At 41.6% G+C, this 24,586-nt stretch overlaps 1 protein-coding gene across 2 annotated transcripts in view; it reads right to left on the reverse strand.

The window, feature by feature from the left end:
• Positions 1-23,543, reverse strand: part of SLC14A2 (solute carrier family 14 member 2) — a 77,052-nt gene extending 53,509 nt beyond the window's left edge. For both annotated transcript variants that reach the window (XM_043975848.1, XM_043975849.1), the window contains exons 1-7: positions 23,370-23,543; positions 20,650-20,824; positions 18,290-18,479; positions 13,835-13,963; positions 7,927-8,119; positions 1,902-2,049; positions 54-188 (exon numbers count right to left, since the gene is read on the reverse strand). In XM_043975848.1, the coding sequence (XP_043831783.1) occupies positions 54-188; positions 1,902-2,049; positions 7,927-8,119; positions 13,835-13,963; positions 18,290-18,479; positions 20,650-20,824; positions 23,370-23,543 (1,144 nt within the window). The remainder of the gene's footprint in view (positions 1-53; positions 189-1,901; positions 2,050-7,926; positions 8,120-13,834; positions 13,964-18,289; positions 18,480-20,649; positions 20,825-23,369) is intronic.
• Positions 23,544-24,586: the final 1,043 nt, after the last annotated feature.

Consider the following 24,586-nt stretch of genomic DNA (forward strand, 5'->3'; position numbering starts at 1 on the left):
CCAAGAAAAGAATAACCAGGATGCCCCTGGCCCCGGGCTCCGAGGATACCTACCACAAATGAGTGCCAGGAGGTGCGTCTGCCAGGTCAGGGCGTAGAACATGCCGCCGATGGCTATGCAAGAGAGGACACAGTTGTAGCTCCACAGGCCCATGTAGATGGTTGCAAAGGGTGTGGCCACCGTCAGGGCTATGGAACAAGATGGGGTATTTTCAGCAGGCCCAGAGTCCCTGGGACGTGGCCTTGCCAGGCCGTGGGTGACAGGGTGGTGGTGGTGGTGGTGAGGAGCTACATGGGTGTGACTGTCACATCCTCCTCCTCTCCCCCACCACATCAACAGCCACAGAAAAAACTTCAAATGTTCTCCCAACTTAGGAACCCAGAAACTGGGGTGGAGGAAGTCAAATGCCTGTTCTGCCTCCCTCTACCCCATGTTTCTCATTTACTGGTCACACAGCAATTCATCTCTGCTAGGAAAATGTCTTGGATTCAAACTCTTCCTATTGACACCAAATCCAGATCTGGGGTCATTTTTATTGCTGTTGCAGACCACTCCCCCTGCCTACACTACCTTGCTTTCTCCTGTAAATTATGTGTAAAACTGTGAAAAAATGGGTAGTTGTCTCCTCTCAATGTGGATATAACAGTCAGTCATGTTACTCCTGACCTGTTTGTAGGACAAAGGTCTCAGATCCCCTCCTCCCCTCCAGGTTAACAAAATCACATGGTTCAAGGAGCCCTGGTCTCAATAAGTTCCACTCCAGAGTTGTGTCCATATAAGGAAGAGGCGTGGGAATATTGCGTTCTGATTAGCTAGTTTTTGCATGTAGATTGCAACCCTTGAGTAATCGGACCAGTGATGAAAAAGGGGAGGGTCCATTCATGTTAGGGACTAGGGTATAAAACAGAGCCTGTGAGCCCCCTTTCTTTGCACCCACTAGCTGCACACTAGGGTGCCTCCTTCTCATGAGAAGGAAATAAAGAACCTTTGCCACATTGCTGGTGAGTTCCTGAGAATTATTGAGAAGAGGATGGCTTTTCCCTCACAAAAACTCAGCTTAAAACTCCATTTTCCAGGAAGTCTTCTAGATTTACTCCCCTTCCTGTCCCTCAGCCTCCTCTACACATTTCTGTGTCCATTTGCACTAGGTTTGCTGGTGCAAAGCTTTGTAAGTCTCCTAGTCTTCCCCCTCCCCCATGTGTATGTGTGTGTATGTGCTTTGTCTCCCCAACCTGACCTCTAGCTTCTGTAATGATTGGAATGATGCCACCTGCTGGAGAGTTACTGTAGGAAAGCTCCGCCATGAGAAGAAGGCATCTGAGGGCAAGCCATGTGGCTTTCTTTGGTGTCAGGAAGTGATGTTTGCTCATGGGTACTGTCTATCAAAGCTACCAGCCAATTAGCTTGGAGATGTGTGTGCATGTGGATGGGATGTTGCCAGGTTCATAGCAGGCTTGTGGGATGAAGGAGGTGTGGTTCGCTCTCTTTCGTGAGGACTCTCATAGAGAGCGGAGCTAAAATGCGCTCTCCCTTTGATAGATAGATGAATCTAAGCCTTTCTCTCTCTCTTCACTAAATTTCTATTCTCCTTAATAAATGCTTAAACGTCTAAACTCTTGCTAAAGCTTCTAATTTATTGGCGACCACTCATTAGATATTTTAGACAGACTAGCTAGAATTTTAGCCCCTTACACTTCTTAAGGAAAGACCCTCTATCTTCATTTAGTTTGGCATCCTTCCTCAGTGCCTAACATGCACCTACTGGTCACTCAATACAGAAAATGAATGGCAACCTCACCCATACTTTAAAAGCCAACTCTTCAGAGAACTGGAATGAGGGGCAGGAGCAATGCTCTGTAAAAAGAATCCCGTGAAGACATAGGCAAGTAGATTCCCCCTACCTGCCAGCATGCCCACAGCTGAGCCAATAGCGGCATGGAGACAAATGAGTGGTGAGGAAATGAACAGGGCCACCAGGAAAACGCCGCCTGTCCAGGGGTTGCTGCAGCCGTACACCTGTCCGACCCCGACGGGAATGGCTTGTAAGAGCTACAAAATCAACAGAAAGCAGGGCAGGTCACCACAGAGCATGGACTGATGCACATGTGTGCTGCTTGGGCCACACCTTGGGCAAGTAATGAAGTGGAACAGGAAGGCAATTCTGCGCCCCCAACTGTGGGAAAGAAGAGTTCACTAACAAAGACAAACAGCTCTTCACTCTGCCAGCCATCAGGCATTTCCACACCCCAAGCATGATTTGGGGCAGCTTAGGGGCTTTTAGAAGGACTTTTCAAGGCTTGTGGGCTTTCATCTTTTTTTTTTTTCTTCCCCCTTTTCAGAGCAATGAGGGCTAAGTGACTTGCCCAGGGTCACACAGCTAGTAAGTATCAAGTGTCTGAGACAGAATTTGAACTCAGGTCCTCCTGAATCCAGGGCCAGTGCTTTATCCACTGTGCCACCTAGTTGCCCCCATGGGCTTTCATCTTGAGAGCAAAAGTTCAACCCAATAATAGTATGAAAGAACTTTAGAGGCACTGAAGAGTCTCCTTAAATCCATAATAACTGGGGAGTCATTGGAGCTAGGAGCGAATTCTGAGTTCATATAATCCATTCTATTCACTTTATAGGGGAAGAAGCTGAGGTGAAGTGACTTACCCAGAGACACATAGCTAGTAGCAGCACGGGGGCCAGAATCTAGGTCTCGGCAGAACAGGGATTGTTTTGCCTTTTTTTAATTGGTAATTTTAGAGCTGAATAGAATCTGGCATATGGTAAGTATCTAATCCATGTTTGCTGATGACTGCCAACCATAACTCAGAGAGTGGCTAACCCTCTTCTAGAGTCTATGGGGCAAACAAGAGAAGAAAGCTTCCTTATCATTCTCACAGAACTTAAAGACCTGTTGGGAAGTCAAATGCATGGAATATTAGAGGGTGATAGAAAGTATTTCCTGGCTCTTGAGGAGGAGCATGACAGGATAGAAGCTAGCAGGGTGAAGAGGCTAGACCAGAGTGGGAAATAAGGAAAGTGAGAGACAATAGTGGCAATACAAGAATGTGGCAATGAGTGGCTGGACTACAATGGAGGAATCCAGGGATCAAAGAAATGGATGAGAGATACTTTAAGAATTAACAATGGGGCAGCTAGATGGCGCAGTGGTTAAAGCACCGGCCCTGGATTCAGGAGTACCTGAGTTCAAATCCGGCCTCAGACACTTGACACTTACTAGCTGTGTGACCCTGGGCAAGTCACTTAACCCCCACTGCCTGCCAAAAAAAAAAAAAAAAGAATTAACAATGTACAATGTCAGAATTGGAACAGAACTTGGGATCAGGGGAGTCTAGTCCAGTATGTATCTGAATAATTACCCCCTCTACACCATCTTCAATGGGTGGTCATTTACCACCTACCTGAAGGGTATCATTGATTGGGGAACTCACTGCTTCCTGAAATAACCCTGCCCTTGAGAAGCTAGTCTATTAGAAAGTAAGATATTGAAATTCTGCCCATATTGATACTATACTTTGATATGTAAATAAGACAAAGCTTTTCTTTGTTTTAGTCTTGAGTATGGATAACTGGCATATTCACATGTGATACTCGTACGTACCACCCCTTGCTAGGGCTCTTATAGGAGTTAGAATCTGTAACATCCCACCTAGCCCTTAATTATCTTGATTTCTTGTTATTTTGTTTTTAATTCTGATTCATCTTCCATTCACTTCATAAAGTTCGAAATACCCTCTTAGGGGCAGCTAGGTGGCACAGTGGATAGAGCACCGGCCCTGGATTCAGGAGTTCCTGAGTTCAAATCTGGCCTCAGACACTTAACACTTACTAGCTGTGTGACCCTGGGCAAGTCACTTAACCCTGATTGCCTCACTAAAAAAACAAAAAACAAAAAACAACAAAAAAAAGAAATACCCTCTTAGCCTGTTTTCTAGTCTGAAGAGGGCTTGTCTTTGCAGTCTATTCTCACTCAGCAAAAATGAATAAGTAGTAGCATGGTATCATGGACTGGGAGGTTTTTGTTTTTTTTTTTTCTTTCATGTGCAATTTTGTAAAACAATTCCATGTTAGTCATTTTTTGTTGTTGTTGTTTTTTGGTCTTGGTAAGGCACTTGGGGTTGTGACTTGCCCAGGGTCACAAAGCCAGTATGTGTTAAGTGTCTGAGACTGGATTTGAACTCAGGTCCTCCTGACTCCAGGGCCAGTGCTCTATCCACTGCACCAACTAGCTGCCCCTGTTAGTCATTTTGTATGAAAAGACACAAATAAAAGAGAAAGGAAGGAAGGAAGAGAAGAATAGCATTCTTCAGTCTGTGTTCAATCAATATCAGTTCTTTCTCTGGAGGTGGATAATATGCTTAATCATTGGTCCTTTGGGATTGTCTTGGATCATTGTATTGCTGAGAATGGTTAAGTTATTTACAGTTCTTCATCAAACAATATTGCTATCTCTGTGCACAATGTTCTCTTGGTTCTGCTCTCTTCACTATACATCAATTCATACAAGTCTTTCCAGGCCTTTCTGAAATCATCCTGCTTGTCATTTCTTATAGCACAATAATATTCCATAACCATCATATACCACAGCTTGTTTAGCCATTCCCCAATTGATGGGTATTCCTTTGCCTTCCAGTTCTTAGCCACAACAAAAAGGAGTTGCTATAAATATTTTTGTACAAATAGGTCCTTTTCACTTTTTTTGGAATGTCTTTCGGGTATATAAACCTAGCAGTGGTATTGCTGGATCAAAGGGTATGCACAGTTCTATAGCCCTTTAGACATAGTTACAAATTGCTCTCCAGAATGCCTGGATTAGTTCACAACTCCACCAGTAGATTAGAGTCAGACTGGGAATTTCTAAGACCTGGGTTTTTATTTTATTTCTGCTGTTAACTAGGTGTATGACCTAAGGTGTCACTTCTCCTATCTGGACATTGGTTTCCTTATCTGTAAAATGAACCATTTGGATTAAGTGACCTCAAAGGCAACCTTCCTACTGTTCTGTGAGTCTGTGTATGCTGCTCTTTCCACAATCAGACTGGAAACTCTCTAGGGACAAGGATGTGGGCCCTCTATTTCTTTTCCTCTTTTTTTCCCCCCTTCCTTCTTAGTGTCTTGTACAGGGCAGGATAGACTGCAGACAGACCTTCCAAATGAGGTGGTCTGGAGGATATTAGAGATTCCAAGGAGCTGAGGAGTGAGTGCATTCTAGGCATGAGGGATGAAAGGTACCATTGCACATGGACAGGAAATGGAGTGTTGTGTGAGGAACAACAAGAAGGGCAGTTTGTTTGTTACAGAGTGAGTGAAGAGGAGGGATGGGCAATAGGACTGAAAGGGCTAGACAAGTATTTGCTGACCCACGACTACAGGCTGTGTAAACTGGTCACACGATTCCCTTGGAGCCTAAACCCTGATTTTTCATTAGGGGACTCTCTAATTTCTTTTAGGGCTTCTATTGGAAAGGCCTGTGTTAGCTGGCAAGTCTGGCCTAGGAGTGTTCCAATATTCAAACACCATTTCCTGGCACCAAGAAAACACTATGTACAATAATGAGGAACTTGGCTTAGACCCAAGGAACAGTCTGGAAATCTACTAAATAAATACCCCACGCTCCCTACGCCTTGCCAATGTCCAAGGAATGTAGGGTACTGAGGAAATCTAAAATCCATTTCTTGAGCTAGAAATGGAGGTTTTTATGAGATTTTAAGCCCAAGCAGGCAAGAATGAGAGGAATGAGAGGACAAGTTGCTTTGGAACAGAGCCTGTATTTGCCACTTCCATTTAAATTCATATTTCAGCCTGGTCAGCTGTGTCAGGGGGTTGTTCTTCCCAGCCTGGTACCCCTGACACCCTGGGGGGAAGGGCAGCCAGGTGAGTCTTGGAAATTTACTTAATACTAACTTTCCAAAAACATCCTTCCCTCTATACCTAACCCCTCACAAATTCTCAGCTTAAGAAAGGTGGAAAAGAAAAGGAAAAACCCAAAACAAAATAACCTAAGCAAGTTCCACCTTTATTTTAGAGAGAAAATGAAGAAAAATGGCCTTATCACATAAGAACTAGGCAGAAACCTGGTTCTCACCTAAACCAACCCACTCATTTTACAGAGGCAGAGACTGAGGCAGAGAGAGGTGAAGTGATTTCCCCAAAGTCACATAGCTAGTAGGGAGCAGAGTCAATACCCAGACCTAGGATTTCTGGGTGTCATTCTAGTGACTTTTTAATACCAAACAATACGGTTTCCCTGTGGTTCAGGGCTCAAATTGACTGGAAGAAAGAGAGTAGTGGGTGTTAGCTGTATTTTACTATCTAGCCTGGCATCTTAGGTCTGGGGTAGGCTGGGCCTGGGCCTACAGTAGGATGAAGTAGAGGAGCTGTGGTTTTCATAACCTTAAGATGATGCGGAAATGACCTGCAGCTTTTCCTTATTCCGACCCTGGCGTTAGGTGGGGAGTGCAGGGCATACTTTGAATAGACAACTTCCAACAATTAGTGGACTCACAAAGAGACACATGGCCCCTCTCCTTGCCCACTCTGAGCCTGTTTCCCACCTCAGCAATTAGAGCTTTAGTTCACAAAACATAATACCCTCTTGCATTCTGGGATGTGTGGCTTCTCCAATTCGGTCACAGGTACATGTGGATAACAGGTTGTAAGCTCTTTGAGAGTAGCAAACTTGTCTTGTATTTCTTTAGTACTCCCAAATCCTCTCAGCTAAAGTACCTAGTATTCTTCTCTTCTTGAACGAATAAATTTAATCAGCATTGATAGCGAATACCAGACTATTAATTTATCTCAATTTAATCATTTAATAAATCAACAAGCTTTTATTGAATACTATTTGCCAGTCACTGTGCTAAGTGCTAAGACAAAAATTAAGCAGTTGGGGGACAGCTAGGTGGTGCAGTGGATAAAGCACTGACCCTGGATTCAGGGAGACCTGAGTTCAAATTCGACAAGCAAGTAACTTGACACTTACTAGCTGTATGACCCTTGGCAAGTCACTTAACCCTCATTGCCCCCACAAAAAATAATTAAGTAGTCCTTGCACTCAAGTACATTCTAGCAAGGGAGACAACCTATAAATGTGTGTATTTATATACATACACATATGCATATGTGTATACTTTATATATTATATGTATTTTATCTTTATATATGTGTATGTTATATAAAAGATATAATTCACATGTAATATGGTTATCCTTTCTATGTCATAGAGGTTAGAGGCATGGCACTACTGTGTTTTGGACAATCTGCATAACATTTTTTGGCCCTCCCTTCATACCAGAGAAGAAGTCTCAATTATTATGGTCTTAAAAGAAAAAACTTATTGATATCATACAATACTATACATACATTTTATGCATTTCTGAGTTTCTAAACTTTTTCTGTGTCATCTGCTGGCCTTTGGGTGTTGTCTGTGGCTTCTGCAAAACTCTCCCAAAGTTCCCATTTAATTTCTTATGCTGATTCGCATAAAAAAAACACAGTGGGGAAAGTTACAATGTGGAAGGGATAGCTGGATGTACAAATTCTAATATAATAAGTAATGTAATTAAATTTATAATATATAAGTATTATCTATTATACATATTAGATGTAGTTATAGATAATCATGTGTCTATAAACACACATTTATATGCTGACACATATCTATGCATATACACATGTGTGTGCATGTCATATGCATATGTATATCTGCAATCTCTATATACCCATACCCATGCACAGTTATATGTATATGTTATGTGCATGCTTGCATGTGAAAATATATAATCAAAATGAGAGTGTAAGGGAAGGGGGTAGTTGTGAAATAATGGGATTGATTTAGAATAGGCCAGGTTTGGACAGAAGGTATCAGTCATAATACTAGGTGGTTAAGGAATACCAAGTAATCTTGGGGGGACTTACCAGAGGCACTTCAATCTCAGACCAGGTGATGTTGGGTGCTGAGGTAATGGGCTGCACCAGGGTCGTGGGGAAGAAGAGGTTGTAATGGCCGGTGGCTGCCATGTACAGGGACACAGCAATGTTGAATGGGAGTGTGAAGACAGGGAGGTCCCATTTTCTGAAGATGGAACTTAAGGCACTGGAAAGCACTGGGCTGAAAAAAACCAAAACAGTCATTTCATGAATTATCAAGGTCACCTACAAATTCATGATGTTTGAGTGTTTTAAAGTTCATTAAGTACTTTCTTCACAATAGTTTTAGAAGATTCAATTACTATTCTTTTTTACAGATAAGGAAACTGAGGATCAGAGAAGTTAAGTCACTTGTCCGTGATCACACAGCTATTACATGTTAGAGCCAGGATTCAAACCTAGATCTCTTGATTCAAGTCAGTGTTCTTTTTTTTTTTTTTTTTTTTTTTTTAGTGAGGCAATTGGAGTTAAGTGACTTGCCCAGGGTCACACAGCTAGTAAGTGTTATGTGTCTGAGGCCGGATTTGAACTCAGGTACTCCTGACTCCAGAGCCGGTGCTCTATCCACTGTGCCACCTAGCTGCCCCTCAAGTCAGTGTTCTTAACCACTATACTCCATTGCCTCATCACCAAATATGCTCTAAATAAACTTACCTTTATCCCCACCCTACCCTCTCCATACCCTGCTGTTGTTTGTTGTTCATGACCCCACTTGGGGGTTTCTTGGCAAAGACATTGGAGTGGTTTGCCATTTCCTTCTCTAGCTCATCTGACGGATGAGAAAACTGAGGCCAATAGGGTAAATGACTTGTCCAGGGTCACAAAGCTAATATGTGTCCTAGCCCAGTCTGATTCCCTTTATTGCTTTACCTAATCACTACAGGAACTTCTCGTTTCAAAGACATTTCCAATTAACTGAAGCTTTTTATGCTTCTGTCACAACAGTCTTCTCAGATGGAATGCTTTCTTCTTCTTCTTCTTCTTCTTCTTCCTTCTTCTTTCTTCTTCTTCTGATGTTGAACATAGCTTTTTTTCATGGGAAACAAGAACTCCTACATTCCGATGTAATGTAACACAGGAAGGGCATAAGCATTTATTAAGTACCTACTATGTGCTTGCTAAGTGCTTTACAAATATTATGTCATTTATTATGATTTTTTTTGGGGGGGCAATGAGGGTTAAGTGACTTGCTCAGGGTCATACAGCTAGTAAGTGTCAAGTGTCTGAGGCCGGATTTGAACTCAGGTCCTCCTGAATCCAGGGCCGGTGCTTTATCCACTGTACCACCTAGTTGCCCCCTATTATGATACTTTAAAATATTTTTATAGTACTCATCTTGTGCCAGGGATTGTGCTAGGTGTTACTATCTCATTTGATCCTCACCATGAGACTGGGAGGTAGGTGTTATTGTTATTCCCATTCAACATACAAAAAAACTGAGGCCTACAGAGGTTGTGACTTGCCCAGGGTCACACAGCTAGTGAGTGTGTTTAAGTCCAGAATGTAAGTCAGGTCTTTGATTCCAAGCCTAGCACTCTATCCACTGAACCACTGATGTACCTCAAGAATCTGTACTAAAGCCCTTCTCTGCTGCTTCATCACAGAAAGTATGTTCTTTTGGGAACTTAGCACCAACGTTGACTGAATTGTGGACACCCAGCATCTCTTGGTAGTCCTGGCTAATGAGTAGCAAGTACAAGAAAGAAAGTACCACCTCTAGTTCTTAACATCCCAAATGTCTCTCTCTCCTCATCTATAAGTGTAGCTAGGTGGCGCCATAGTGCATAGGGCACTGGTTTTAGAATGGGGAAGGCTCATTTTTATGAGTTCAAATACAACTTAGAAATTAGCTATGTGACCCTGGTCAAGTCACTTAACCCTGTTTGCCTCAGTTTTGTCATCTGTAAAATGAGCTGGAGAAGGAAATGGCAAACCACTCTAGTATCTTTGCCAAGAAAATCCCCCCAAAAAGATTCATGAAGAGTCAGACACAATTGAAATGACTCACAACATATGTGCAACTCCTGTTGTCAACAGTCATCCAAAATGTCTGGCTAGACCAAGCTAGTATGAGTTCTCAAAGGCTGTGCAAGTGGAATATAAACTGTGATGGGATCATCCAAGCTTAGAAAGGCTTCTCACATGGGTTCAAACACAGAGACTTGCTCTGTCTTCCAAAGACAAGCTTAGCTGTATTTGAATACTGGATATTCATCATCAGAGGATTGGCCATTAGCTAATTAACATATTTGACACCAGAAATCCATGAAATTCACTCCTCAGATATGAAGAGGTTGTGATCTATGTCTGAGAAGGGAAAGTCTACACAGGTGAAATCATCTTTTGATGTAGTAGAGAATACAGCAATGCCCCAGGGTTATGGAGGCATACTCAACCTTTAACCCCTGCACTAAGTGGCTCCAGATCAAAACATGCTCTGTTTATAATTTTTGTTTCCAGTTTTTATAATTTCCCATCCCCTTCCTTTGTTGTCAGCTATGATCACTACTTCTAAGTTACTGTGTTTTATATAAGCAATTGTCTAAAGTGTCCAAGGAGGCTTCTGTATCAGTAACTTTAGCAAGGATTTTTTTTTTTTTTTTTTTTTTGCTGAGGCAATTGGGGTTAAGTGTCAAGAGTCTGAGGCTGGGTATGAACTCAGGTCCTCCTGAATCCAGGGCCGGTGCTCTATCCACTGCACCACCTAGCTGCCCTCTTTAGCAAGGATTTTAGCAACTCTTTTCTCAGTGCTCAACAGAGTTTTCCCACTTCCTGTTTTTCACTCATTGAGGCTGCTAAAAGTCTGTCTCACCAGCTTGTTCCTGTGTCTGGAATTTTACCCATTAAATTCACTTTTATGAATTAAACTTTCCTTCTCTAGGTATTCCCTTTTGAAATATAAGCCTCCATTGGAGATATAATGCATGAAGTCTTCAACACCTTAGTATGAAATAGTTTATTATTTTCTTTCTTAACAGGAAGGATAAATGGCAACAAAATTGCTTTTGGGAGAGGGAAGTGCTAAAAAAGGAGATTTGGGGGTGCCTGGAAAACAAACTTTGACAGCTTCATTATTTTGTTATGGGGCTAGTCCTAATGGTCTGGTCAATCTAGGTCTATTTTCTTCATGTACAAACATTAAGATTTACACAGATTCTCTTTTTCTCATACTCTTGGATGTGAAAGCCTTTAAGAAAATACCCACAGAGATCAGTACTTCACCTTATTTTTTCCTGGGCAGGATAAGAAAGCTTCGAAAGGCAAAGTAATTAAGTCAGGATATTAAATGTTATACCATATTTTGAAGTGCTTCTGGGCAGTTATTAAATACTATTCAACCTAAGTTAAGCCAATTTGTTTTAAAAGCCTCACAAGATGGAAATAAAAGAGATTTCCTTTTTGGAGATGTGAAATATAAATTATTCTCCATGGAACTGACTGGGAGCGGGCAGAGTATGCTGATAAAAGGCAAACACTAGACCAAGAGATAGGGATTTTCTAGTTCCGGTCCTTCCCCTAAGTAACCATGTGGCTAGGGTGAATGAATGCCTTTCTCTGGACTTTAGTCCTTATCTGTGAAATGTCCTCCCTCAGACCATACACTGATCTCTATTTCATGCCTTTGTTTCACCTTCTGAATTTGTTTAATCCAATGAGAGACCTAGCTTGACCTCAGTAGGGATTCTGTGTGCCCTTTTCTCCCCAGATGTGTGAGACCTACATAACATCTGAAGACCTTTTTGATTCAAATGATCTCTTATTCAGTGGTCTTCCTTTTGTTACTGCCTAGATAAAGGGAGCTCTCAATTATCCTGGGGCTAATAATTCCCATTAGTATATTAATCTGGGCAGCTAGGTGGCATAGTGGATAGAGTGCCAGGCCTGGAATTAGAAAGACCTGATTTCAAATTTGGCCTTATGCACTTACAAGCTGTGTGACCCTGGGCAAGTCACTTAACCCTGTTTGCCTCAGTTTCCTCATCTATGAAATGAGCTGGAGAAGGAAATGGCAAACCACTCCAGTATCTTTGCCAAGAAAACCCCAAAAGGAGGGTAATGAAGAGTCCGACATTGCAACAACAACCACCAACACCAACAGTATATAAAGTAACCCATAAGTATGTATTGAGCATCCAGTTTAGGTCCAGTAGTCTGTTAGATGCTGTTGGCATTTTAAATTAGTAGCCTTATTAGACTGCAAACAAGGTCTGTATAAGTGACAAAGTGCCTTGGCCAGGAAGACCTGAGATCAAATTCAGCATCAGACATTTACTAGCTTTTCAACCCTAGGCAAGTCAACCTCTGCTTACCTCAGTTTCCTTAATTGTCAAATGGGGATAATAATAGCACCTACTTCCCAGGGTTGTTGTGAAGATCAAATGAGATAATTTTTGTAAAGCCCTTAAGTTCTTAATGAATGTTGAATTAAATTGCTCCAAACAATCTCTGTCCAGACCATGAGGTGGTTTTCAATTCCCTCATTTTCACTAGTTCCACAGGACAGATTTTAGGAATAATTAATAGTGATGACAAAAACTATACCTTTCTTTTATAAGTACAAGAAGTTCAAGTATTTCTACACATGTGATATCATTTCTTTTTTAGTGTTACAACAGTCCTGTGAGTTGTACAAAGCTCTGCTATCATAATCCTCATTGTACATGTGAGACAATTGAAAACACAGTAAAGTCAGCCTTGTCTAAGGTCAGATAGTAAGGAACATTAGAGCCTGTTCTGAAACTTTAAGTTTCCTGCCTGACAGCCTTTAGAGATTATTAGGGGGAAGGGAAAGTGAACAAGCATTTATTAAGCACCTACTATGGACTATGAACTGTGCTTTACAAACATTATCTCATTTGATCCTCGTAACAATCCTGAGAGGTAGGTGCTCTTAGTATCCCAGTTTTACAGTTGAGGAAACTGAGGCAGGCAGTGGTTAAATGACTTGCCCAGAGTCACACAACTATTAATGTCTGAGGCCAGTTTTAACTCAGGTCTTCCTGACTCCAGGACCAGAACCACCTAGAGACCTCAATATCACAATGGATAACAAATGGAAGAGGCAGCATTTGAATTAGCCTCTCTTAGCATGAAATCTAGAACTCTTTCTACTGTACTTCTGTATCTTGTTGGGGGTTCCAATGATTGCTTATGCCTTTTATATTTTCTGTGGGTAGAATAAAGATTGTCATATACCCAACTCCATTTGCTATCTTGAGTGTTGAGGGCTCTGTTACCTACATTTGGGATATCCTAGATATGAGCTATGCCATGAATATATGAGGAGGGTTTGGCTGGAGTAATTTTAGGTGGAGAGGATTAGCCAAAGACATAGAGTCACCCTTTTGGGGTTTAGCAACATGGAGATTCTGCTTTCTGTAAGCCCAGAGTCGTTGGATAACCCTAGGAGATAACTGGTACTGTTGTGAGGAGTAGAGTTGAGGGAGGTGGGTGGGACTACTGTTCCTTACCCATGTGATAATGCTACTTCACACAGAAAATTTGTATGGTACAAACTTTCATTCGCTAATACTTTGTACTAGACTTTGTTGACCAACTCCACTCTTTGGCCTACTGTTCTGGCCTCCATTTTGTGTCTTTATCTCACTCTCTGAGTTTGTTTAACCCACTGTATTCTTTGCTTTGATCTTGGCATGGTGTCCTAGTTACCCTTTTGTCTCATGGTGTGTGACCTGGGTCTTTGTCCCACAAACTACGTACAAACCCTATCATTTGTCCCTAATCACTGTCACATGTGTTGGTTTCATCCCCTTGAGAGTTGGGGACCTAAACAAAGGCAATATCGTCACCCCTGAGTCCCTTGCCTAAGAATGAACAGGTCAGGGTCCTAGCTTAGGCCTTGGGGCAAGTATATTGGATCATGACTTTTTCTTACCATGTCATTGAGGTAAAGGTAACTGGAAACAGAAGCCACCAGTAGTAGTCTAGTTTCTCTGAGAACACAGCCATCAGTAGTCCCACCAGGATACCGTTGTACCCATGTAGTCCTGAGGCAATGGCGGACCTTTGGGACAAATGATAATATTAATGATAGTAATATCAAACACTAATAATAGCTAGTGCCTATATAGTCCTTTAAATTTGCAAAGCACTTCACAGATATCTCACTTTAGCCTCACAACAACCCTGAGAGGTACATCCTATTACTATTTCCCATTTTGTAGATGAGGAAACTGAGGCAGACAAATATCAACTGACTTGCCCAGGGTCACGTAATTATGTGTATGAATCTGGATTTGAACTCAGGTTGTCTTCCTTAAAGCAGGTCCGGTCTTCTAGCCCTTGCACCAAACCTTGAAGTTGGATCCAGCAAGAGCTCTGAAATCTTTCTCTCCCATTGATCAGCCTAATACTGATTAGTCTTGATTTCATTTTAAACTTTTTAATAAATATTTGTTGAATTCAACTGCTCCAAGCAATTCTTTAAATTTCTAGTTTTCACTACTATAGGACAGCTTTCAGAATAATTTCTGGTGATGAAAATAATAGTTTCTTACATTTATAGAGCACTTTTACATATGTAATTTTTATTTTCCAACCTTATCAAAATCCTCTGACTTAGGTAAGTAAAATGACTCAACTGAGTTGGTTCAGAAAACTCACAGAGCACCCAGCTCTCTTTTATATAATAATAATAACTAACATTTATATAGTACTTACTATATGCCAGGTGCTGTGCTAAGTACTTTACAATTATTATCTCATTTGATTCTCATGACAACCCTAGGAGGTACTATCTTTATTTTCCAAATGGGGAAACTGAGCCAGAGGTGGAATGATTTGACTACTTCCTTGTTCCAGGCCTGGTACTCTATTCCCTGTGCCACCTAGCTGCCCCATTTGTTTCACATACAGCCAATTCTTGTTTGAATTTGCTTCTGTTTCTGTATTATTTTGGGGCTATTTACCTCCTTTTTACCACTCTCTCTTTCACTTTCAAGTACCACCCCCCTAGAGCTCATGTATAGGAACACTGAGTCTCAGCACAGAAAATAGTAGGTGTGAGTGTTTCCCCAAGTTAAATATGAATGTTTTGGGATTGTTGGAAGACTGAGGTCAATTTGTGTCTTTGCTTCCCAGCATACATGTGGGTAATTGAGGCCACTGTACGGTTTTTTTTTTTTTTGTTGTTCTCAAAGAGGACCATGATGTCAGGGTGATGCCATGACTTGCAGTGAATTGACTTTAAGTGAGGGAGGGGTATGCAAGGTCACCAACCTTTCTCCTCCAGAGCCATCTAGGTCCAGTGGCAAGATATACATCAGAATGACTAGAGATGGCCCTGGATATTTAAGGCAATTGGGGTTAAGTGACTTGCCCAGGGTCACACAGATCACATTTGAACTCAGATCCTCCCAACTTCAGGACCAGTGCTCTATCTACTGTACTACCTAGTTGCTCCATACATTTCAGTATTATACTGGGAAAGAAGGACAGAGGTTTGGTAGAGACTAAGCTACCAAATGTTAGATGGTGCAGTGGATAGGGAGCTGGGCTGGTAGTCAAGAATATCTGAGATCAAATCCAGCCTCATACTTACTAGCTGTGTGACCATGGGCAAGTCACTTACTCTGCCTCAGTTTCCTCAACTGTAAAATGAGGATAATAACATTATCTACCTCCCATGTTGATTGTGGGATCAAATGAAATCATATTTATAAAGTGCTTAGCATAGTGCCTGGCATATAATAGGTAATTAAATGCTTATTCCCTTCCCTCTCCTAAATCTGAATCCATAGTCTTTTTATGTCCAGTTTGAATAGCCTCATTCTCCCTGTCCCCCCAGCCCTTTCCTTCTCCCCCAGCTTTAAAGACTATATTCTTAATTATCCTTGTAATTCTGGGCAAGGCTGTCCTTGGAGAGATACTGGCCTAGGGCATGTTACACCTTATGTTTCACCTCAGGAAAAATGTCTACACAATGTTTTTATTACAGAGATGTCAAATGTTGGAAACAACTTTATTCAAATTACATTCTTGCAGATGTTTTTGGCCTTAATATTCTTGGCACCCTAATTCCACTTTTATAAAATCTCTTCCCCAAGGAAGTACTTGCTATTCCTAGAAATCTATTGCCTGTGCTCTGGCTAACACACAAAAGGTTTAGCTTGTGTGTGTTTGGGAGATGAGTATGGTTGGGACTTCTGCAGAAGGAAATGGGTTACTGTATCAGTAGGCCCTGAGGAATGAAACATTTCTTATTTTTAAGAGTTTTAGGGGTAGGATGGATGGGCAATGGCTGATTGTCAGTAGATACTTGGTCTAGTGGCCTGGCATGTTGAGATTCCTCTAGGCTACTTTTGGGTGATTATCTAATCCAATTATAATGAGGCCATAACTTATTGATGATGATCTGGACATGTCCTTAGACCTATCAAACAGAGTCTAGAGTTTTGCTACTTCTGGTGTGCTACTAGTGTGGTGTCGTGTCAAGAGCATATGGGATTTAGAGCAAGAGGAAATAGGTTCAAATCCTGGTTCTATGACTTTCTGTCAGTTTGACCTTTGGCAAGTCACTCAATTTTTTGAGAGGCAGTTCCTCAACTGGAAAATGAAGAAATTGGACTAGATAATCTCTCAGTTCTCTTCTAGCACTTGGTCCTATTCCTTCCTAGGGATCAGGTCCATGTCCAAAGTTTTTTTTTTTTCTTTTGCCTGTAGAAAGGTCTTTAGTGCAGAACATTCTATCATATTGGGTTCCCTGAGCGCCAATCTATTATGCTCTAAAACAGAGATGTCAAACACACAGCCCTCTGGCTGCCTATGGCCCACAACATTCCCAAGTGCCACCTGAACCATGTTAAAATGTAATTGGGAAACATTTAACAAAATTAATAAAAATATAACAATGACAGATAATTTTGTTGAATCATTTCAGTCATGTCTGATTCTTTGCGATCCTATTTGGGGTTTTCTTGGAAGAGATACTGGAGTGGTTTGCGATTTTTTTTTTCTCAGCTCATTTCACAGTTTAGGAAATTGAGGCAAACAGGGTTGAGTGACTTGCCCAGGGTCACACAGCTAGCGAGTATCTGAACTCATGAAGTTGAGTCTTTCTGATTCCAAGCTCAATGCTCTATTCACTGTGCCACCTAACTTCCCCTAAACAGATTATTATTATTATTACTACATTTTATTATTACATTATAAAACTAAGTCAACATGCAGTTGGCAGGTCTTTATGGATTAATGGTCTCTGTTTCTCTCTGAGTTTAACACCATGCTCTAAAGGCATCTTCAGGGAAGCTGTTGACCCTGTGGTATAAAGAATGAGCCTGGCCCCTTTTAAAAATTAGGGTTAGGGCCCTGGAGTCATTTCTCTGTCGAGTTGCGTCTGTGGAATCTGAGACGTCAACATACCTGATGGCTCTGGCAATCTTAGTTATAACACAACTGATCCTGAAACTTCATGTTTCAGCTTCACCAACTCCCTGCCTCTTTTGGTCAGACAAAAAATGACCTCTGGGTCATTGCATACATTTACCGCCCCCGCCACAACAGACCACCTTTCCCAACCCCCCTCTGGTCAGGAAGGTCCCTTTGCTGATCCTTGCATAGATCATGCACATGCCTTCCTTCTCACCACTCTGCTTTCTTGATGTTGCTTCTCTTTCCTCTCCTGGATTGCCCTTCCTGCTCTCTCCATTTTTCATAATAGCTCACATTTAGATCGTTTACAAAGCATTTTCCACACAGGACCCTTGTGGGTGAGGCAGTACATATGTTATTATTCTTATTTGTGGGGAAGTTTTAGGGTTATGCCCCAAGTTCCATAGCTAATAAGTTTCAGAATTGGGATTTGAACTTGGGTTCCTTACTAAAAGACCCCCAACTCTATTACCATCTACCCAGTCTCTCAATGAGCCAGTCACCACCCCTTCTCTCACCGTTCTAGCCCTAATTGGCATTCTGTACTACATATTGTCTATATTATACACTTTAATACTTGGGTCTTTTATATTGTTTACTATTTCTCATGTTAGCATTTTTTAGTTGGGTAGATTAAAAAAGAAGCTCTTTGAGGGCAGGCCTTAGGTAATTCTGTATTTTCCCACAATTCTTTTTTTTTTTTTAAGTGAGGCAATTGGCGTTCAGTGACTTGCCCAGGGTTACACAGCTAGTAAGTGTTAAGTGTCTGAGAACGGATTTGAACTCAGATCCTCCTGACTCCAGGGCTGGTGCTCTACCCACTGTGCCACCTAGCTGCCCCCTTTTCCCACAATTCTTAGCACAGTGAGGAGCATATAGGTGTTCAGTAAACATTTCATTATTTAGACACGGTGAGGTGTCCAATAAAATAAATATCCCTTCCCTCTTGTCCTGGACCTACCTGTCTTGACTCAAGGCGAGGGCAGTCAAGGTAGAGACCACAGCACCCAGGCCTCCAGTGATTGTCCACCAGGGATTCTGGATGAGGAGTCCAATAAAGATGATGATTCCACTGACTGGGTTATTTACAAACATCACCTGTGCTGTCCCTCTCAGGATCCAGTCGATGAACTGGACAGCCAGTGGCTTATCTGAAAGAGATCCATATGGCTAAGGCACTGAGGTCCACCCCATACTTCCTTCTATGGTGAAATATACCTGCTACTGGAAGCCGAGGTAAGCCCATCAAATGCTTTCCCTGAGTCTCCCTTTCCTCTTCTGTAAAATGGGGGTAATAATATCTGTACTACCTACATTGCAAGGTTATTGTGAGGAGGATGTCTTGTAAATCTCAAAGCTCTACAGAAATGCTATCTAAAACCATTATGATGGCTACCTGAGGGTCCTGGGGATCCTGGGGGAAATAGAGCCTAGCATTCTATCTAAAGGGCATCAAGTCTTGCTCCCTTAAAGACTGTGGTACTAAAAAAAAAGAATAGAATAAAAAAGAATAAAGACTGTGGTACTGTCAGGAAATTGGTTTATGAAGTTCTAGTCATAGGCTCAGTTGGTGAAGATATCCTATGGACATTTCAAGGGAAATTTATTGGGACAATGGCTAGGGGAAGAATGGCTAGTTATGCAGTACTGTATAACTTAATTGTGAGCTAGGATTTGGGCAAGAAAGAAAGTCACCTGGAGAGAAAAGAATGCTGGGTAGAAAATTAAATAACAAGAAAAAAATCCTCTTTGCCCAAGCGGGGAAATCAGCCTGGGTCCAGGGTTCAGGGAAGTGGAACAGGTGGCCTAATGAAAATTGGACAGCAGGGTCTAAAGGCAAAAGGACACACTGTCCTACCTTTGAGGTAGAATTTGCTAGGAGGATAAGAAGGATTCCAGAATATGGTTGCTATACTAGATACTTGTTTTTCTTTAACTGAGAAAGTTGGGAAGGAGGGAGAAGATGGAGAAGACAAGGAAGGGATAGATCCCATGAAAATATGGACCAGAAATAAATGTAATAACTAAATGATTAGCATCATGTTGGCTTAGCCTAAAAAAGACTTAAAAAACAAGCAAATAAATGTTAAGCCCAGATCACACCAAGGTTTATAGAGGGGACAGTCCAAAGAAGCCAGTGATTCCTTCTCAGAATGTTTTTAAAATGCATAAAATAGAATTATAGCATTACAAAAGGAACCAATTATTTTAAATACAGGTATACAAATATATATTTTTAGGAAGTTTACAAACTCAAGGTTAAAATTGTTGACTAGATGGAAGCTAAGGTACCCACTAAACCATAATTTCATAGAATTACAGAGTCTATATAGATTCTATAGAACCATGGAAGGTTAAAGTTAGGACGGATCTTAAAGTTTATCTAGGTCAGATGGAGAAACTGAGGTTCAGAGAAGTACAGCTAGTTAGTGGACTAAATCAAAAGTCAACCTCAACTCACCCAATTGACATAAGAGTTTAGTGGAAGGGAAGATGATCAATGGTCCAAGGGTTCTTAAGATGCAGTGAGAGGTAAGAGAGCAATGCTTGAGAATTTGAGGGGAGTAATAATGGTAAGGCAAGTGGTAAGGTATGATGGTCCTCGATCTTACAAGTATGACTGTAGTTGGTGATACTTGGCTCTTTCAAGCAGTGGGTAGGTGGGAACAGGAATACACTACCTGAATGACCTTAGGCAATTATTTCCCTTCTCTGAGGCTGTTTTCTCAATAGTAAAGTGAAGGATGTTGGACTAGGTAATCCCTTCCAACTAAATTTATGATTAAAAACAATTTTTTAAATAAAGTATTTTATTTATTTATTTTTCCTGTTACATGTAAAGATAGTTCTCAACCTTTGTTTATACAAGCTTTCCAATTTCAGATTTTTCTCCCTCCATCCCCCCTCCCCTAGACAGCAGGCAATCCGATATGGGTTTTTTAAATATATATGTATATGTGTATATGTATGTGTATATATAATAACATTAAACATTAAATTTATGATTTTAAAATCTTCAAACATGATCAATATTGAGACTATACTGGCTATACATAATTCCAAGGTTAGTAGGATTCATCATCTCTCTCTCTACCTATTTTCCCCAAAGCTAGTGTGTAAGGATGTCTATTTGTGGTGGGGGGGGAGGGGAGAGGGAGGCGATGAAAATAATATCTGTGATTAAGTCTGCTAATGGGAGAAAGAGATCTCCCTCTCTCTGCTACTGGGAAATGTCACTTGCCCTTGGAAAGAGCTTGCTTGGGGGATGAGGGAGGCCCTCTGTTCCAAGGTCTTACAGTGATGATCCTTGGCCCACCTTACCTTTGATCCAGCTGCTGCACTCCTTCATCTCACCAGTGAGGTAGCCCAGTGCTGTGAAGAGGCTGATGCTACTGCCACTGAAGGCTGGGCTCCGGGATGCAATGCTTTCCCTCCTCTCTCTCCTGGGTTTTTCAATTTTCACCATGGGGCTGTCCTCCATGGCTGACCGGAGACCCTTTTGGAGTGAGGGAAAAGTTGAGAAAAGGCACCAGACTCATTACTCATTCTATGTGTGTGGGGGGTGATAGTGGGGGACAGCATAGGGATTGTCATTTAGGGACTGGTGCTCTTCTGGTCTCAGATGAAGGATGGGGAAGGGCTGGTGAGGAAAGATTGTTCTTTTGTTCTCCACTGTCCACAAATGCACACATGCCCATATAGAAGCCATCACACTGTTTCCCTAGTTGTCATGTGCCCCTATCAGACCAGTATCCCCTTTTCCACATCTTTCCTAATCTTCCTTTCATCAAACTTTTGCATTCTGGGTATTCCCTCAAAGACTTGCTTTCTGTTATATGGAAGCTAAGGAGTCTGATAAGCATAGTCAGCTATATTAGTTTCCACTGACATTTTAATAGGAGCCTTCTGGAGAGGAGTGACTCTAATGGTGGGAATTTGGGGCGATGGTAAGGGAGATTTTCCCTTCCCTCTCCCCCTATCAGAAAGAACAATTGTAAACTAGTTGCCTACTCTGCACATCTGTGGGTTCAGACCAAAGTGGAACTATCAACACAGTGAGGCCCACTCCTAGAGTGGTAGTCATCCCCATCTTTTAGCCTCCTCCCTTATTAACCTAATCATTCTTTCCCACCTAGAAGAGTCATAGAAGAGCTGAGCTTTTCCTCTGGCATTGCCAAGAGGGCCAGGAGGTGTCTTGGGAGCTCGCGGGGCACCTGAGGCACCTTGGAAAGACACACTCAGTCTTTCAGGCTGTTACTTAGTAAACAGCCTTTCCCTGATGGGCAAGGAGCAAAGCCTTAGAATTATATGCTCTCAGAAATGAAAGGACCTTTGAAATTATCTAGTTAAGCCATTCTAAATTTTTTTCTCCCTCCCCTCCCCCGCCTTTTTGTGAGGCAATTGGGGTTGAGTGACTTGTCTAGGGTCACACAGCTAGTAAGTGTCAAGTGTCTGAGGTTGCATTTGAACTCAGGACCTCCTGAATCCAGGGCTGATGCTCTATCCACTGCACCACCTAGCTGCCCCAGCTGCCCAAATTTTAAATTTCTTTTAAAAAAAATGGGTTTGTTATTTCACTGGAGTTTCAGGGAACTCCATCTCCTAGTGTTAAGATACAACTATAAGCTCAGTAGTTTATAGTCTTAAGTCAAGGGACATTGAGAATTTGAGTCCAGAGTCACATATCCACTAAATACAAGAGATGGAACCTAAACCCAGGTCTTCATGGTTTCAAGACTGCCTTTTAGCCCTATTTTACAGGTAAAAGAACTGAGGTCCCTATATCAATGAATATGATGCCACAAGGTTACTATCTGTATTACTGGAGGGAATGTTATAATAAGAAGATCATAGGTGTATTTGAATAATGTCACATCTAAACTACTGGAACTCATAACCACAGATCTCTGAAAACTCATTGGTAAGCCCCCTTGACCAAAAGAAATATAGAGCCACATCTAAAATCTAAGTCTCTTGACTGCCCAAGTCCAATGCTCATTCCACTGTATTAAGCTGTCTACATGTATGTCTGTTCTGGGAAGACTTGTCAGTGTGGAGATATAAGGTTTTAGAGGAAATAGGATTGGAGTCAAGAAACACATAAAGGGCATAGAGAAGAGGACTGTGGCCTTCTTCATGTGTCCAGGCATGTCAGGACAAAGGGGACACCCTTCTTCAGATAGCGTGAAGTGTGGAAAACTCATTGTCCCCAAGAGATGGCATACTATGACAACATTTATCTATATTCAGGAACGTATTAGATTAATCGTTGTCAAGCTCTCCCCCAGCTCTCTAATGGGACCCTGATGGCTCTTTGAGACATCTGATTCCTACATTAGAATATTCCTGTCTGCTCTATCAGGCTGCACTGGGAAGACAGGAGTCAGATATTTCTTTTGGTCAAGGGGGCTTACCAATGAGTTTTCAGAGATCTGTGGTTATGAGTTCCAGCAGTTTAGATAAATCATGCATTATCAGGGGAAGCTGAGGATGACTGAGGCAGACTTTCAGTCTTTTAATGTCTACATCAGGGAAACTATCACCCCCTCCCACAATCCTTCCCTTGGTTCTTCCCTAGGGCCCTAAATAGGGAATCTTGGACCAAAGGGACAATGGGGCTGGCCCAAAGTAGCAATTTTGATGGTTTTTTTTTTTTAACTACCTGCTTTTATCTTTTGGGATCCCGGAGAAGGGGGTTCAAAGGTGGGTGTGCTACAAGATATTCTTTGAACTTTTCAGCAAGTGTTCTTCAATGTGGCTATTTGAAGTGACTTCTTTGGTTAGTGCTCAATAATATTAGCTATGCCACTAACCTTGGGCAAGTCACTCTCATCTGTAAAATGAGGGGGTTGGGCTAGGTTATCTCAAAAGTTTCTTTTAATAGTTCAAACATCATATAATTCTATGATATGCCGCTATGGGTGACCTGCCTATCTCCTAGCTCCTCACAACCCTGTCTTCAGGTGAAGCTGCAATAATCACTCATATTGAGTCCAACCATCTTATCCCACCACCAGTCGTATAAGAATTGGACTGCATACCTTTTCTTCTGGCATTTCCAGGAGGGGAAGACCTGGGTGGGTGTCTGGGGAGCGTAGAGGCCATGTTGGACACATGAACTCTGACTCATAGAGTCTGCATCTGTCAGAGAGAGAGTCGACTAAGAGGGGGCTGCTGTGGGTCTCAGACATGTCCTTTGGAGGCTGGCTGCTCATCCTGCACTGTGATTAGTGGATAGAAAAAAAACAACACACAATCTGGCAGTCAGGGAACAGATATAGAAGGGCTATGTATAAGGTTGGGTAGGAGCAAGTAAATCATAAAATTGGTTCTCTGGGGGACAGTAATATACCGACACATTTCTAAGGTTTGAATTCAGTAGTATAGCTCTACCACATGTCTCTGGAGAGGACTTAAGCCATTCCATCTGCTTGAAATGTCTCCTTCCAATCTCTCTTACTATGGAAATCCTTATTCATCAAGGCTCCAGCTGAAATGCCACTTTTTCATTCATTCATTCATTCATTCATTCATTCATTCATTCATTCATTCATTCATTCATTCATTCATTCATTCATCATTAATTAAGCACCTACTATGTACCAGAAACTATCTTAGGTGCTTTAGATACTAATAAAACCCCAAACATCAGGGTGTTGACATTTTATTGTGCATGTTGGGGGAGGGAGTAGATAACATGTACACAGATAAGTAAATCTATAGACAAAGTAATTTCAGGGGCATAGGGAGGGTTCTGGTGACTAAGAAAATCAGGAAAAGCCTTCTGTCAGAGGTAGCATTTGGGTTGAGCCTCAAAGGAAGTTAAGGATTCTAAGAGCTTGAAGTGAAGGGGGTGGGGAAATGCATTCTAAATATGGGGGGCAGATAGCCTGGGCAAATGTATAGAAATGAGAAGTGGAATGTTTTGTCTGGTAAATAGCAAGTAGGTTGGTTTGAATGAAACATGGATTCCTGAAGGAGAGTCATTTGTATATCTTTTATACAATTATTCCTGATCTCATGACTAGACCCATATATACAGGAGAGATGGCTAGCTGGGAACCAGAGACGAGGGTGGAGTTAATTGCCCTACTTAAGGACTAAATGTATGCTTTTGACCTTCAACCATGAGTTGGGATCCAATAAACAGATATTAAATTTAATTGGAAGAGAAAATCCTGGTTTTTGGTGGGTTGTGGATAGAGTAGGGTAGGGTCTTGAACCTCTCTGGCATTGAAAGTCATGGCCTTGGGCAGAT

The sequence above is a fragment of the Dromiciops gliroides genome, chromosome 1, assembly GCF_019393635.1.
Source record: "Dromiciops gliroides isolate mDroGli1 chromosome 1, mDroGli1.pri, whole genome shotgun sequence".
NCBI lineage: Eukaryota > Metazoa > Chordata > Mammalia > Microbiotheria > Microbiotheriidae > Dromiciops > Dromiciops gliroides.